At 33.7% G+C, this 17,869-nt stretch overlaps 1 protein-coding gene across 25 annotated transcripts in view; it reads left to right on the top strand.

Moving 5' to 3' along the window:
• Window positions 1-17,869, top strand: part of HDAC9 (histone deacetylase 9) — a 679,750-nt gene that overhangs the window by 312,357 nt on the left and 349,524 nt on the right. For 9 of the 25 annotated variants that reach the window (XM_023215921.1, XM_023215928.1, XM_023215941.1 and 6 more), the window contains 3 exons: window positions 2,072-2,222; window positions 3,237-3,363; window positions 5,631-5,752. In XM_023215921.1, the coding sequence (XP_023071689.1) occupies window positions 2,072-2,222; window positions 3,237-3,363; window positions 5,631-5,752 (400 nt within the window). The remainder of the gene's footprint in view (window positions 1-2,071; window positions 2,223-3,236; window positions 3,364-5,630; window positions 5,753-17,869) is intronic. The other 16 variants (XM_023215947.1, XM_023215936.1, XM_023215943.1 and 13 more) reach the window with 3 other exon arrangements.

The raw sequence follows: 17,869 nt of genomic DNA, 5'->3' as shown, positions 1-17,869 counted from the left end.
CACCTAATATAAAAAACAAAATTTACTAACTTCGTTAGTATTGAAAGTTACAAACACATGTTGAGTATACCTTATCTGATATTCTCAGGACTAGAAATATATCAGATTTTGGATTTTTTTTTCTGGATTTTAGAATATTTACATATCTGTACATAATGAGAGTCTTGGAGATGGGACTCAAGTCAAAATATAAAATTCATTTATATTTCATATACATCTTATAGCCTGGAGGCAATTTTATACAATATTGCCAATAGTTTTGTGCTTCAAACAAAGTTTGGGTACATCAAACCATCGGAAAGGAAAGGTGTCATTGTCTCAACCACCCATGTGGACAATCTGTGGTTGTTTGGCATCACTATCATTGCTGAGTCTGAATGTGAGGAACATGCCATTGGCATGTCTTGCCCACACACACGCTATTTTGTTACCTTTTGTGAGTGTGCTTATGTGGGTGAATCTGGGTGTGTGTGGAAAAAATATATTGCAGCTGAATGGGGGCTGGAAGGGTCTTTTTTCCCTGGGTGAAGCTGACTAAACTTTGTGTTGTGTGCCTGCATTTTGACTGGAACTCATCACGTGAGGTCAGGTATGGAATTTTCCACTTGTGGCATCATGTCAGTGCTCAAACTATTTCAGATGTTGGAGCATTTAGGATTTTGGATTTTCAAATTAGGGAGGCCCAACCTATAATAATAATAATTGAAATCAGTAGGGCTCAAACTTGAAAACTAAATTTTATGTACATTATAAATTTGCGACTGAAGAGAGATTATTCTCTCTCTTACATATGAGGAACTATAGCTCCGAGTAGTTTAGTAACTTGTCCAGATTTCGTATCTACTAATGTCAGAACCTAAGTAGAACTCAAGGTCCTTAGTTATTCCTCAGTGAACACATTTACTATAGTTCATAGATATATATTTCTCAGTCTGAATGGAAATGGACATCTCAAGATGTCTATTAAAAAGAATGCTTCAGGTTGGGCAAGGTGGCTCACACCCGTAATCCTGGCAGTTAGGGAGGCCAAGGTTGGAGGATCACTTGAGACCAGGAGTTTGAGACTAGCCTGGGGAACATGGCAAGACTTTGTCTCCACTAAAAATGATAATTTTAAAAAAATTAGCCAGGAATGGTGGTATATGCCTGTAATCCTAGCCACTTAGGAGGCTAAGGTGGGAGGATCGCTTGAGCCCAGGAGATTGAGGCAGCAGTGAGCTATAATGGTGCCACTGCAATCCAGCCTGGGCAACAGAGTGAGACCCTATCTCAAAAATAAAAATAAAAATAAAAAAGAGAACAAGAATGCATCATATTCATTTCATTCATTGTTTGAAAGTGAATTCAAGGGATTCAGAAAGCTAAACAGTAGTACATTGAAATGAAGTTTTGTGGAAGTGGTTTCTTCTTGACCAGTGTCTTTAATCTAAAAGCTTTTATGTGCTGGATGAAGGAATAAAGCTTTTGCTATTTTGATATTTTGAGAGAATATATAGAGAATATATTCTACATATTATGAATATATACATTGTATTAGTCTATTGAGAACTTGCTCTGTAAGGTTTTGAAATTTTTAGCATTTGTTAACTTCAGGTAAACTTTTCCCAAACTAACTTAATATCTCACCATTCTGTATTTGCCTTGATTATTTTTACACCATTTCTCAGGCTAAGAATGGAAGATTTCAGTTGTTCATTTATAATGTGAGGGACTTTGTAAAATAGACTTCGGAGCAGTCCCTACCTTTTCCTGTTTGTATGTTCAAAGAAAATTCATTAAAGGAAATAAAGATTTAATTAAAGGAAATGAGAAGACCTGAGTGAATTTAGTAGTTAGTTTTGAGAGGGATGCACAGATAACGGAGCTACCGAAAACTTGCCTGTTGGTGATGTTAAGACCTTCACTGCATTAGTTGCTTGTCCTTAGATTTCAATGATTTACAGAAAAAGTGGGTACAAATATGAACTAAATACAAACTAGTTCCAAAAGCTCATAGCATTTCAGTTTTGGTCAGTGATGACTACGAAGCCTAAAGAAATTGCACACTCTCATGTCTTTCTCTTCTCGCAAGTTGCAACAGGAACTTCTAGCCATAAAACAGCAACAAGAACTCCTAGAAAAGGAGCAGAAACTGGAGCAGCAGAGGCAAGAACAGGAAGTAGAGAGGCATCGCAGAGAACAGCAGCTTCCTCCTCTCAGAGGCAAAGATAGAGGACGAGAAAGTAAGAGGCACCAGGGTAAACGATGGACTCTCTTTCCTCATCGTTAGCTGATCATTATTCAAAACAAAACCTGATAAAGAGTGCAAAATTGTCTGTGTTTAATTAAAAGCATAGATTACAGACCCAACTGTGAAGTTTTGACATTTACATACCAGCTCACATCATTGAGTCTGCAGAGCATCTCAAGAAGCAAACTTAGCATTATCTGGCAAAGGTGCTAATTTCTGTTGTTTTGAACCTTAAAAATAATGTAATGCTAAAGCAGTCTAATATATGCCATCCTGTTTAATAATCAGCTTGTATCCACATCTCCTGACTATGCCTTCCTTACCCCTGGCCAAGTAATAATTGCTGTCTAAGTAAAGCCTTGCCTCCATTTAGTTTTGGCATACTCAAGCTTTGAGAAGATTTAAGGCATAACACATGCAAAAGAACTATCCACAAGAGGGAGACAGATCCAAATAATTCCCCGGTATTAGGTCAGTTCAAAATCAGGTCGTAGCAAGGTTTAAAATTTGATGACTTGAAGTGGAATTGTCAGCAATATTTATTTGTTTAATGCTCAAAGGTTTTTTTTTTTTTAAACTAAGGTTTTCAAACTAGCAACTCAGAAAAGATCATTTTAATGTGTTTAAGGGATTTAATATGGATCTAATCCCTTAAGATAACTTGATTATTAAAATACAGTGTTTTGTTCCTCTGCAGTATTTTTTAAACATAAAAAAATTGATTTTGGGAATTCCCTTTCTGCAAAAGTAATTAAAGAAATAGCTGAAGTCTTTTGAAAATTTGCAGTTTAAGTAGTATTTATAAAGCATTACTGTACTATTTTCTAAAGCATATTTGGACTGTGGTTTCTTCTTTTAATAGGAAAACTTTATATGCTGTGACCAGCGATTTTACTTCTTAATCTTTGTTAAATATTCTAGAGGCATGAGAGAACAAAACTCACCATCAACATCTGTTTCTGTGTGTGTGTGTGTGTGTGTGTGTGTGTGTGTGTGTGTGTTTCAGGGGCAGTGGCAAGTACAGAAGTAAAGCAGAAGCTTCAAGAATTCCTATTGAGTAAATCAGCAACGAAAGACACTCCAACTAATGGAAAAAATCATTCCGTGAGCCGCCATCCCAAGCTCTGGTACACGTATGTTCAGTGTTTGGCTGTTTTCATTCCCGGGGTAAAGAACACAGGTTCTGTATTTAGCTGACCTGGGCACAAATCCTTAGTCTGCCATTTCTCAGCTGTCTGGTTGTGGGCAAGTTCTTTGAATTCTCAAAGGATCAGTTTCCTTCTCCATAAAAAGAGGAAAATAATAGTGCATGCCCTCTAGGGTTGCTGGGACGGTCCTATGAAATAACGTGGTAAAGTACATAACTGAGAGAAGTGCTAAATACATGGTAGCATTTATCAACTTGAGGGCAAGGAAGTATATACGTTCTTTGATGAATGAATAACTGACAAATGTGAGGTGGGCATAGACATTTGTATTTTGCATTTTTCCATTCTCAGCTGGTACATCTGATATCTATATAGTAATTTCAAAGGATTTGGCAGATTGTGATGTTATTACACTTGACTTGGTGTAAGGTGGAGGTCAGCTATTTTCAAAAGTCTAGTAGAATTTTGTCTCAAATGAAGAAAAAAGGAAGGAAGAAAAGATAAGGGAGGATAGGGAAGGAAAGAAGGAAGGTTGCTAAATAAATAACTGTAAGTCTTCAATGAATAGTTTACCCCTGCCTACCTCACCTCATTTCTTCCCAGACAGCAAAATAATAGCTTGGCTTCTGACACACAACCCCACAACATAATACATTGTGGTATTATGGTTTTTATGGAACCATATTTCCGTAAGTCCAATACACAAATATTTCAATAAAATTTGGAGGATGTGATGATTTTAAAACTCAGGGCAAAGAACTGATAGGCAAATCATATACAGATAATAGACTAATAGGTAATAGTTTCATTTCTTTCTTAAAAGGGTTTACCAAAAGACCATAGAATTTTACACTTACATATTTTTCAATCCCTCACACCATTAAAGATAGAAATAGTATTTGATTACTCTGTTATATTAATACTGTAAACATCCTGGGAGTTCTATTTAAAGAGTTAATGTACTTATAAGCCTATTTTATAGGTATCTGCCCTTCTCTACATCCCCAAACAGGTAACAGACAGATACCATAATGTTTTATAAATACTTTTGAATGATTTTCATAATTTCTGTCATGTATATCAGTTGACATGAAAAACAAATCTCTGAAGAACAATTTCAAATATTCAATCAATATCACAAATTATTTAAAAAGAAACACGATTTTGTTACCTAAAACTGCACACATAATTTATAGCTAAATCGTAATTCAAAATTAAAGTCTGTTCTAAGAAAAGATAGTAGCATTTTTAAATGAGGAACAGCTACATGCAAATAATTTGTTGGTTAAGTTCATTAGCTGTTCTCTTAGGTAATATTAAGCATAGCTCTTACATGTTACTTGGCAATATTTACCTCGTTTTTATGGAATTGAGCTTCAGTAGAGCCCAACTTCAGATAACTACAAATGATTAATTTATAGAATCTGAGTTTAATACCTTTTTTTGCCAGTTATAGCTAGATGAAATATCCTTAAACCAATAAAGTCTTTAAAATGTATGCTTTAAACAAATAATAATGATAGAACAATCATTGTGATGGTGGCACTATGTCCTGTTTATTGTTTTCGTTACATATATAATTATAGATATTTATATCTACTATATAGTCAGTGTTCAGTCCTATAAACTATTCTCCAGCAGCACAATTGCATCTCTTAGATTGTATTCATCCAGGAAAAAGAAAACATTTTTAAAAATCGGTTTCATATTAAAGAATGTGATTCCCATTCTTTACTACTGAAACTGACACGGAAGTCAGGAGATGGGAGTCTGTCGGCAAAATCCTGTCTTTTCAATAAAAAAGGCTACTCTCATGTACTCACATGTACTATCTAGCAATGTTTTAAAATGAAGTCCTTGCATGTGTTTACTTTTACCTTGATTGTTTTATACTATTGACTAAAAAGGATTGAGATGATGACTTTTACCCTAAGATGGCTCTTAAGAGAGCATAGGCAAAAATCTCAAATTGTCAAAAGCTCAGACTCTTGATAAATTACTTTAGTGAAGCAAACTTTTCTATGTGACTGTATGACCAACCACATGGTGGACATCCTTAGGAACCCTGCATCATTCAATAGCATACTGCTACAGTGAACTTAGTTACGTGAGGCTGTGGTTTGTATACACTAAGGAGAAGGAGCATAAACATAGCTCATGAGGCACGTGTACAGCATGCACAGCTGATTATTGCTGACCGACATGTAGTAAAAACTACCGAGTAAATAGTGAAACTTCCTTCTCTTTTCTAGGGCTGCCCACCACACATCATTGGATCAAAGCTCTCCACCCCTTAGTGGAACGTCTCCATCCTACAAGTATACATTACCAGGAGCACAAGATGCAAAGGATGATTTCCCCCTTCGAAAAACTGGTAAGTTGGTTTAACAAGAACTCTGTTTGCTCTTCTGTAACACACCTGTAAGGAAAGTCAAAGGATTTGAATCATAGATAATATACCTCCCCACTCCTGCCCCCAGCATCAGCAAACATGCTCATAAGCACGTGCACATGCACACACATACCCTACTTATTTCTATATCAGTTGATTCACAACATAATCAAAATACCTCTTTTTCAATTTAAAAGTTCATCGTATTTTAGTTTTAGCCAAATTATTTTCTTATTAGGAATAAATAAAAATAAAAATTTGGTATCTCAGAAAACCTAACACTTCTCCATTAGATAGGGCCTCTGTAATATCTTTCATTGACCTGTTTTTCTGCTGTACCTCAACCATTTACCACAAAAATGAGAATAATAAAGTTTAATTTTTCTGACAAATATTTTACAAACCTTAAATTTTAATTGTTTTCGTGGTGGAAACAGTGAAGGCCAAAGCTACCTTCTGAGTAAGTGACTTGCCTAATATCTCATGGATTATAATAGAACTCAGAGTGAAATTATAGCTGATAATCTCATGTAGTTATATTAGCATTTATATAGGGGAAATAGCACAATGAAGCTTTATGTAGAATTTAGTAAACAGTTCTGTGGCTCTAAGGATTGTGTTTGTTGTTCCATCTTCGTCTCCTTTCTGAGCATTCTGATATGTATATATTTAATGTCTTATATGCTCTTACTGCTATAATAAATGTTTAAACTTTAACTAGATATACATATAAATAGCATTTGTGTACATTCTATTCTAAATCTCATGTTGTTTGCCAAATATAGTTATTTAGAGACAGTAGTAAATTTAAAAATGTTTATCTCCACAACTGATCTGAAAAGATGTTCATATAAGATAGCTTGGTCTATTGTATTTGACTCAGATCTACTTGAAGAAGTATAGATTTATTTATTTTATATATGAAATCTGCAGAGTGAAAATGATTTCAAATAATTACATTCATTTTCCCAAGCAATTCTGAGTAATTAAAATGAATGTAGATTGTAAAAACACATGCCGAAGCTATTTTCTGTCATATCATTTACCTGTAGCATAATGAAGATTTAAAAATAAAATCGGTTATGAATTAGAATTTATTATTGGCCATCTAGCATATATTGTAGGCACTAGGAAATGATCTTTAACTATTGCAAAACAACCTGTGGCTTTTTAATTTAAATAACCCAAAGATTTTTTCATTTCTACTAAAAGATGGTAAGTATTATAAAATACTTCAGTAGAAGGCTATTCAAAGGCAAAGATAATTGAGTTTTATGTATTGCATCAGAATTTCACACTATTATCTATGAATCAGAGTGTCTTATAAATAAACTTTTCTAGGATAAAAGCAAGAAAGCAAAAAGTGAGCCTCTATGTTATTTCTAAAACATGAGTATAGTTTATGAAAAGTGATCCATAAAGGACATGAGTTTTAGAATGTGGGGACTTTGATCTGCAGGCTTGACATTTATTTGTGAGTAGCATGAGTAGGAGCTATTTACTGAGATTATGTAGATACTACCCCAGGTCTTAGGGAAGTGACTGGCATTCAAGAGTCCAAGGAGTTACTAAAAGGAAAGAAAAATATGGATTCCCCTTATGGCAGGAGGTTACTGATGAGTGATACAGTTACATTCACAGAGAAAGACTTCTATCCTGCTGAGCGCAGAGCCTTTGAATATATCCTTACCACTGGGAGATTGAAAACTGACTGCAGAACTGATACTGACTTTGAAAAGAAGTGGCATTTGGGAACATTAAGCACCCAGAGAGAAAATCTGATATTTTTAATACTTAAGGAGAAGTACTGAAAACCCATACTTTGTGTCCCACTGTTGCCATGCAAACAGCTTAAGGTTTTTCCTCTGTGAAGAATAAATAACAAGCTGTTAATTTATTCTCATAGATTTTCTCAATCCACAACACAATTTAAAAATAAATCCTTCTCAGGATATATATGTTACAAACCCTATTTAAATTTGCACAAATATGCAAGACATTTTCGGTGCCTTATTATGTGCTATATAATAATAGTGAAAAATCCCTGGTCTTTTCTAGAGGTATTTTTTCTATATTTGATCAGTATTTCATGTTTCTTCCTTTTATGTTGAAAATCTGATATTTATGAAGTATCTGGCTATTGATCTATAAAACTAAACATTTTCAAGCATTGTAGCAATGAAGTTCTTGAACAGCCGTTAATACTTTAATATCTCTTTAGGGGTTTCAAAATATTCCTTAATTCAATTCCAATTGCCTGTTTAAGAAAAGTAAGATATAATTAAATACAGATGTTTTCTACACTCTATCTAAAAACACTTAGAGATGCCCTTCATTAATTACAAAATAGGTGGAATACTTTCAGCTTTTATAAATATAATCCATTTTGTGTATTTCCAATTCCATTGTGAGAAAATTTAGACATATAGTTGCACTAAAAGAATAACACTGAAATGTTGTCAAATAATAATTTTGACTTCAACGTTTATTGTATTTCAGTGACTCAAAAGTCTTTACAATCTAAGTGAACAATAAAATTTTACCATAATAAAACATATGTGATGACTGGGGAAACTGTTTAAGATAGTTTGTGTAAAGCTACATCATACTAAATGAAATTTGGAATAGTGTCATTGATCATAGAGTGTAAACACCAGCACAGCTACTGTAGAGTGATGCTTTGTTATTAGAGCCAGATTCTAAACGTCTCTTGTCTGCTTGGATTTCACTGAACTCAATCTTAGAGTTAAAAGAAGTTGTTAAATGAGTGTATTCTATCGTTTGATCTATGTATGATACTATTTTAGTTTCTTTTTAAATTTGCATCAGCAATATGTATTAGCAAGCAAGATTTACGAGAGTAAAACTGGAATCAGAGTTAGAAAAGTCCTAATGGTCTTACATTGATTGAGGTAGCCCTAGGATGTCCCTTAAGCAGTGAGCACAATTTGAAACCTCTCTTGACCTTTTAGGACCTTCCCCAGACAGTGATAATCCAGGAACAGTTAACTACAGAAACCTCATTTGCCTGCAGAAATCTGACCTTTGTCACGCAAAGTGGACCTTTACTTCCTTCCCCTTAGGAGAATCATAGTTGCTCCTAGAATTTGGGCATTTTAGAAACATGGAATTATATTAAGAGTTGGCTCTAACCATGCCCATTCCAATTCACTTTTCTTTAAAATGTAAGAATGGAGTGTCTTCTCCTCCGGCCCCTGGTTTTGAAGTGGAAAATAACATAATTGTTTTTAATTTTTATATGCATTGCCCACACTTAAAATAGTACTTCCTTCTAGAATTATACATTGTAATTCATTTTGTTCTATAACACAAGGATATGTTGATATGAAAATTTGGAATATTTTACTAAACTTATACTTCAGCTGAAAATGGTATCATTGCTGTAGTAGATGACTTTATTGTTTTTATATAGTAAACTGCTGAACTGATCATAAACTATCAAGTAGGGAAAGGAAGTTTTGGAAATAGTACATATTTCCTGGCAGTTTGGAAATGGTACATATTTCTCACAGAGATTCTACATATGTGGTGATTTTAAACTGACCTTCAGAACCATTTGATTGGATTCTGTTCCAGTGAGTGTGTGCATATGTTTCATAAAATATTATGATAAAAATTTCTAGAAGTTTTATGCTCCATTATATTATTGAGGTTTTACCCAATGAACTTTGCCTTTCTTTGAATATTACAGTCTTTCCATTTAATATTTCTGAACAAAGTGAGTTGGCTGGCTAGATTAACCTCTTAAAGTGCACAAGCCATATAAAGCTTGGCTTGGGCTAATAAGAGACTTTTCCAGCCCCACTGAAATATTTATTTTAATGGTCAGCAACACTAGAATAAGACTCAAAGATGGAAAGAGTCCAAACATAAGTGAAGGTTTTGGAAGGCCAGTATCATTTTCCACACTGAGTAAATTGGAAAGAAGGCAGAGATGAGATATTTAGCTTTGTAAATTGCCTTTTGGTATAGCAGTCAGCAGTTATGTTCTAGTACCTTGATGACTTATTCAAGTCATTATAATAAAAATTAACACAATAATTATTTTTAATGGTTTAGAATATCTCTTCTTTTCTCTCTCCCTCATTCTGTGTCTTTCAGAATATACTTGTGCATGTGTGCATTGTATACATGAACATTATATACATTTCTGCAAAGATATCATTAAGATGGCTTAGGCTTATAATGATTTGCTCAAAATCTTATTCAAGATTGACAAACACTGGAGCATTTTTATATATCTTAGTACTCTATCTTGGTTACATTGTTTTGACTAAACTTGTTTAAAATTATTAAAATAAACTTCTTTTAATGAATCTTATACTCATTTTCTCAGAATTGAGAAGTAATATGGCCATTGTAATTCAGGCTTTGAAGCTACACATACCATTTGAAAATCTGGGTCCTCAATCTTGAGTGATTAATTTAACCTCTCTAGGCCACGATTCCCTTATCTGTCGAATGAGGATAATAACTGCACTTGATTTTGCACAGTTATTTTTAGAATTCAATTAAATAATGCATGTAAAGCACTTAGGATCATAGCTAGGATTTAAGGAGTGCTTACTCTTGACTGTATGTTTGTAGTTGATAAGGAAATTTTGTTTATTTCTATTATACCAAAACTAAATCTCTTTTTTGTAGAAGGTCTTTTTAATGTCTTACATTCTTCTACCTTTATTAATAAAACAACTAAACTATGAAAAAAGTGAGCAAGATTTTCTTTTTAAGCTATGGGCAATTCGCAAGGCTATTGTCAAAATGAGGGTAAAGTTACTTGCTAATTTTGCATATTCTCTGGCATTTCAGAGCTCACTATGGTACTCAAAGAAGCAGCAGGCTGCATGCCTATAGTCCTAGTGACTCAGGAGTCTGAGGAGGGAGGATTGCTTGGCCCAGGAATTTGAGTCCAACCTGAGCAAAATAGGGAGACCCTGTCTCTTAAAAAAATAAAATAAAAAAAGGGAACAGCCGGCTTGTTTTTGTTGTTCATTGTAGGAGGAAGTCTGATTGATGTTCTGTACTCACTAGGGCCAGAGTTTTAATTTCTGCTATTAACTTCATTTTAAAATTAGCAGACTTTAGTTTTAAGAAAAGTTTTATATTTACAGAAAAATCGAACAGATATTGTTGAGTTCCCATATTGTTGCCTCCTCCTAACCCCTAGGTTTCTGCTTTTTAAATATCTTGCATCAATGTGGTACATTTGTTGCAATTAAAGAACAACTATTGATACGTTATGGTTAATGCAGTCCATAGTTTATATTAAGGTTTATTCTGTGTTGTAAGATTCTATGAGATTCAACAAATGCATCATATCATGTCATATATTCACCATTACAGAACAATATAGAATAATTTTACCACCCTAAAAATCTCCTATGTCCTACCTATTCATCCTTCCCGTACCCAACCTTTGGTAACCGCTAATTTTTTTATTGTCTCTGTAGTTTAGCCTTCTGCAGAATGTCATAAAGCTACAATATGTGGCCTTTTCAAACTGGTTTCTTTTATTTGACAATATGTATTTAAGATTCTTCCATGTATTTTGGTAGCTTGAAGCTTTTTTTCTTACTGAATAGTATTCTATTGTATGGCTGAACCACTGTTTATCCATTTACCTCTTGAAGGACATTTTTGTTGCTTCCAAATTTTGGTGATTGTGAATAAGATGCTATAAACATTCATATGCAGTCTTTGTATGGACATGTTTTCAACTCAATGGGATAAATACCTAGGACTGCATTAACTGGATTATATGGTAAGACTTGATGTTAAAAAAAGAACAACAAACAACAAAAAACTGTCAAACTGTCTTCCAAAGTGGCTGTACCATTTTGCATGCCCACCAGCAATACAACAGAGTTCCTGTTGCTCCACATACTTGTTAGCACTTTGTATTTTCATTTTTTTTTCCAATTTTAGCCATTCTAATAGATATGTAGTGGTTTCTCATCGCAGTTTCAATTTGTAATTCCGTATTGACAAGTGGTGCTGAGCATCTTTTCATATGTCATTTGCTATCTCTATATCATCTTTGGTGGTGTCTTTTTAGATATTTTACATTTTTTAAATTGGGTTGTTTACTTATTGAGATTTAATAATTGTTTGTGTATTTTGGGCACAAATTCTTTATTTGCTATTTGTCTTACAAATATTTTACATCAATCGGTGGTTTATCTTTTAATTCTTGTATCGTTGTCTTTCACAGAACAGAAGATTCTAATTTTATTAAACATCAGTATTTCCTTTCATGGACCATGCTTTTAGTTTTATATCCAAAAATTTGTTGCCAAACCCAGGGTTAACTAGATTTTTTCCTATGTTTTCTTCTAGAAGTTTTACAATATTTCATTTAGATCTATGATTCATTTTGAGTTACTTTCAATGAAAAGGATAAGGTCCTTGTCTAGATTCATTGTTTTGCATATCGATATCCAATTTTGCTGACAACATTTGTTGAAGAGACTGTCATCCTTTCTCCAAAGAATTGTCTTAACTCCTTTGTCAAAGATCAGTTGACTATATTTGTGTAGGTTTATTTCTGTACTCTCTATTCTATTTCACTTGTCTATTTGTCTGTTCTTTTGCCAATACCACACTGTCCTGATTACTGTAACTTGATAGTAATTCTACAAGTAGGGTACTGTCAGTCCTCTCAACTCTTCTTCCATATTGTGTGGGCTATCCTGAGTCTTTTCCCTCTGGGTATAAGCTTTAGAATCTGTTTGTTGATAACCACGAAATAACTTACTGGAATTTTGTTTTGTTTTGTTTTGAGAAAGGGTCTCACTCTGTCTCCCAGGCTGCAGTGCAGTTGTGCAGTCTCCTGGGCTCAAGTGATCTCCCCGCCTCAGCCTCCTGAGTAGCTTGGGAGCATAGGCACATACCAACATGCCTGGCTAATTTTTGTATTTTTTGTAGAGATAGGGTTTTGCTATGTTGACCAAGTTACTTACTGGGATTTTAACTGGGATTACGTTGCATCTAAAGACCAAGTTGAGAATAGTCATCTGAACGATACTGAGTTTTTCTGTCCATGAATATGAATAATTCTTTTATTTAGATTTTCTTTGATTTCTTTCATCAAAGTTTTCTAGTTTTTCTCATTTACATCCTCTACATAATTTATTACATTTATACTTTCCTAATTTTTTTGGTACTAATGTAAATGTTACTGTGTTTTAAATTTCAAATTCAAATGGTTCATTGCTGGCATGTAGGAAAGCAGCTGACTTTTGTATATTAACTTTCTATCTTGCAAATTGGTGTAACAGGTTATTCATTGCCAGAGCTTTTTGTTGCTATTGATTCTTCAGGATTTTCTACATAGACGATGTGATTTGTGGACAAAAACGTTACTTTATTTCTTCATTCCCAATCTGTATGCCTTTTTTTTTTTTTTTCTTTTTTATGTCTTATTGCACTAGCTAGGACATTCAAAATGAGGTTGAGATGTCGAATAGAAGTAAAAGGGGACATCCTTACCTTGTTCCCAATGTCAGGGGAAAACATTTTGTTTCTCACCATCAAGTGGGATATTAGCTGTAGATTTTGTGTTTGTCAAATTCAAGAGTTCCTTCTATTCCTAATTTTCTGAGAGTCCTCACAAATTATGTTGGATTTTGTCAAGTCCCTTTTCTGTATCAACTGATACAATCATACGATTTTTTAAAAAGCCATTTGATGTAATGGTTTACATTAGCCAATTTTCAAATAGTGAACCAGCCTCATATACCAGAAAATCCTACTAGCTTGTGTTATACAACACTTTTTGTACATCATTGGATTTGATTTGGTAGTATTTTGTGGAAGATTTTTAAATATATATTCAGGAGAGATAATTGATTGATGGCTATCTATTCCTATATAATGTCTATATCTGATTTTGGCAGTATGGTAATGCTGTCCTCATAGAATGAGTTAGGAAGTAGTCCTATTTTCTGGAAGAGATTAGAGTATTGATACCGTTTACACTTTAAGTATTTGGTAAAATTTACTAGTGAAACCATTTGGACCTGGCGCTTTATTTTTTGGAAAGTTATTAATTATTGATTCAGTCTCTTCCATTAGATATAGGCCTATTTAGATTATCTTTTTCTCCACATGTGAGTTTTAGTAATTTGTGTTTTTCAAATAATTCATTCATTTGAGTTTTCAAACTTGTTAGTACAGAGTTATTCATAATATTGCTTTATCATCCTTTTGACATCCACAGCATCAATAGCTATGATATGACCCCTCTTTCATTTCTGATATTAGTTACTGGTTTCTTCTCTCTTACTTTTTTTTTCCTGACAGTCTTTACAGACAGACTGTAGTTTCATCAGTTGGTCTTTCAAATGACCAGTTTTTTGTTTTGTTGAATTTTCTCTATTGATTTTGTGGTTATAATCGTTTTGATTTTCCTGTTAAGTTTTTACTTTTTTTTCTGCCTACTTTAAGCTTAGATTGTTATTTTTCCTCAATTTTTTTAAAGTGGAAGCTCAGATTATTCAATTTTTGTCTTTTCTTCTAATATATACACAATGCTATAAATTTTCCTCTAGGCACTGCTTTTACAGCATCCCATAGATTTTGATATGTTATATTTTCATTTTCATTTAGTTGAAAATATTTTGAAATTTACCCTGAGAGTTCTTCTTTAAGTCATGTTTTATTTAGAGTTATATTATTTAATCTCTAATTACTTGAGTATTTGCTAGCTGTCTTTCTGTTATTTATTTTAAGCTTTCTGTTATTGATTTCTATTGTGGCCTGAGTACGTACTGCATACACATTCTGTTCCTTTAGATTTGTTGAAGCACATCTTATGCCTCAGAATGTATTCTGTTTTGGTCAAAAGTACTAAAGTCTCCAACCATAATAGGTTTGTCTGTTTATCCTTCCAGTTCTGACAGGTTTTGCCTCATGTATTTTGATGTAACATTATTAGGAGCATACATATTAAGGATTGTTATATCTTCTTGGAGAACTGACTGTTTTATCAATATGTAACAAACACCCCTTTTATCTTCAGTAGTCTTCTTTGCTTTGAAATCTGCTCTGTCTGAAATTAATATAGCTTTTCCAACATCCTTCTGTTTAGTGTGAACATGTTATATCTTTCTCCATTGCTTACTTTTGATGTGTGACTTATATTTAAAGAGGGTTTCTTTTAGGCAATATGTAGTTAAGTCTTGTTTTTTAAATTTACTGACAGCCTCTCTTCGTGTATTGAGGCAATTCACATTTAAAATGATTATTAACATAGTTAGATTAATACCTAAAATGTTTGTAACTGTTTTCTTCATTATATTTACTTGTTTTTTTAAAAATGTTCACTTCTTTCTCTGACTCCTCTGGTGTTGAGAACTTTATATAATTCAATGCTCTCTACTCTCTAAACATATCAATTGTACCTCTTTTAAAAATATGTTTCAGTGGTTTCTCTAGAGTTTGATGAATATGTTCTTAGTGAATCCAAGTCCACTTTCAAATAACAGTATACCACTTTACAGGTAATACAGGTACCTTATAAAAGTGTATTTCTAATCTCTACCTTTTATTCTTTATATTGCTGTTATTTATTTCTGTTTTCCAAAAGCTACAATTATCCAGTATTTTGTTCCTATTATTATTGTGCACGGTTAACTATTAGATCAATTGATAATGAAGATAAAATATTTTCTTTTACCTTTATATGCTCCTTCCTTTATATAGATCTGACTTTCTGACCTATATCCTTTTCCTCCTCACTGAAAACTTTTAACATTTCTTGTATGGCAGGCCTACAGGCAATAAATGTCCTTAGTTTTTATTTGTCCAAGAAAGTGCTTTATTTCTCCTTCTTGTCTGGGATAATTTGTGTTATTTTAAAAAAATTTTTTGGCAACATTTTGTACTTCACTATACTTTCTTTTTTATTCTACAGCTTATGACAGGACATCTAATCTAATTCTTATCCTTGTTCCTCTATAGATAAGATTTTTTCTTTTTTTCTATGGTTTCTTTGAAGATCTCTTTATCTTTTATCTTCTGCAATTTGAACATGATATGCCGAGATGTTGAGTTTTTGGTATTTATATTGCTTCATACTCTCTGAGATTCCTGTAGGTATGGATTGGTGTCTGGATTAATTTTGGATAATTCCCAGCCATTATTATGTCAAATATTTATTCTTTCTTTCTTGTCATTTTGCTATTCCCATTAGGAATATGTTATACCTTTTGCAATTTTCTTAGAGTTTTGGGGAATTCTGTTCCATTTAATTTTTTTTTTTTTTTTTTGCCTTTCTTTCTAGGAAGTTTCTATTGACATATCTTCAAAGTTATTGATTCCTTCCTTAGCTGTGTCCAGTCTACTGATGAGCTCATTAAGACTTTTTTTTTTATTTCTACTACTGTGCTTTTGATCTCCAGTATTCTCTTTTCAATCTTTCCTAGTTTCCATCTCTCTGTTTACATTATCCATCTGTTGTTGCCAGTTGCCAACTTTTCATTAGAACCCTTAACATATTACTCTTAGTTCCTTTAAGTTCCCTTTCTCTTAATTCCAAAATCTGTGTCATAACTGAGTCTGGTTTGATGTTTGCTTTGTCTCTTCAGATTGTTTTGCTTGCCTTTTAGGATGCTTTATAATTTTTTGTTAAAAGCGTGATGTGATATATTAGACAATATAAATTGAGTAATTTTGATGTGAGGTTTTATGTTAATCTGGCTGGAAGCTGGGCTTTGTTTAATATCTGTTGTAGTGATAAATGTCAGAGTCTTCAGTTTCCTCTAGTTTCCTTTGATTTTTTTTCATTCTCCTATTGCTTTGGGGTTTCCCTAAGAGCTCCTTCTTAAATAGAATTTGTGTCTTGCAGCTCCCTCAGTTTTAATTCACTGTTATAATAGCAGAACCTGGTTGATGTGGTGGTAAGGTATTGGACAGGAGAAATGTTCTATAACCTTATGACTAAATTTCATTTTTTTAAGTGGGCCAGAGTTTATGTGCTGTGATCCCTTGAACTACTTCTTAGGCTGTTTCCTCCCCTTAAGTAAGATAGGAAAGCTAGAGAAGGCTGAGATTTACTAGTTGCCTTTTCCCTTGGGTCAGATAAGGCTCTGTGAAATATTTTCCCTTGGAGAGTAGGCTTTCGTTTATGAAGAATCCTTTGTGTGTATTTCAAAATTGTTACTTTTTCATTAGACAAGTATTACAAAATGGTTACTTTTCTCCCCTCTCCCACTCCTACTCCCTACCTTCACTTAAACAGAAAGGGATTTTTTCTCATATATTCACTGAGAGAAAGTGGTTGGGTTCCTGGAAGTAAAACCCATGAAAATGTAGTGTTCTTCTGAGACTGGGCCCCTGGATTTTTTTTTTTTTTTTTTTTTTTACAGAATTTTGCTCTGCCACCCAGGCTGGAGTGCAGTAGCATGATCTTAGCTCACTGCAAGCTCCACCTCCCGGGTTCACGCCAATCTCCTGCCTCAGCCTCCCGAGTAGCTGGGACTAACAGGCGCCTGCCACCACTCCTGGCTAATTTTTTTGTATTTTTAGTAGAGATGGGATTTCACCATGTTAGCCAGGATGGTCTCTATCTCCTGACCTCATGATCTACCCACCTCGGCCTCCCAAAGTACTGGGATTACAGGAGTGAGCCACTGCACCCAGTTGCCCCTGGAGTTTTTAACTCTCAAGCTGGTTCACATTCAGCCTCCAGCAATTCATACCTCCAACAACTCATTAAAGTTACCATTTAAATATTTATTTGTTACTGACTCCAGTGGCTTTTGCTCCCTGTAAGCTGAGCTCAGCTGTGATTTTCTGTATTTTCCTGTTTCTCCAGATTTTTGCATGCAATTTGCCCTGAAACCTTAATTCTCTGATAGATCTAAGAAAATAATCTTAAATTTTATTTTGTTCAGCTTTTTACTTGTGGTGAGGTTGGGAGTGAAGATTTCCCAGTTCTTCACATGTTGGAAATGAAACCAGAAGACTACCACTTACTTTTAAATCTGTAAAGGATTAAAAATACTTTTTAAAATTCAACTTTTTCATTTTTTGAGGTGACAGATTCATATTTGAGCAATATTATTCTTACAAATTAAT

The sequence above is a fragment of the Piliocolobus tephrosceles genome, chromosome 8 (assembly GCF_002776525.5).
Source record: "Piliocolobus tephrosceles isolate RC106 chromosome 8, ASM277652v3, whole genome shotgun sequence".
Classification (NCBI taxonomy): domain Eukaryota; kingdom Metazoa; phylum Chordata; class Mammalia; order Primates; family Cercopithecidae; genus Piliocolobus; species Piliocolobus tephrosceles.
Note: the sequence above shows the minus strand (reverse complement) of the source record. Positions and strands in the feature narration are given on the sequence as shown.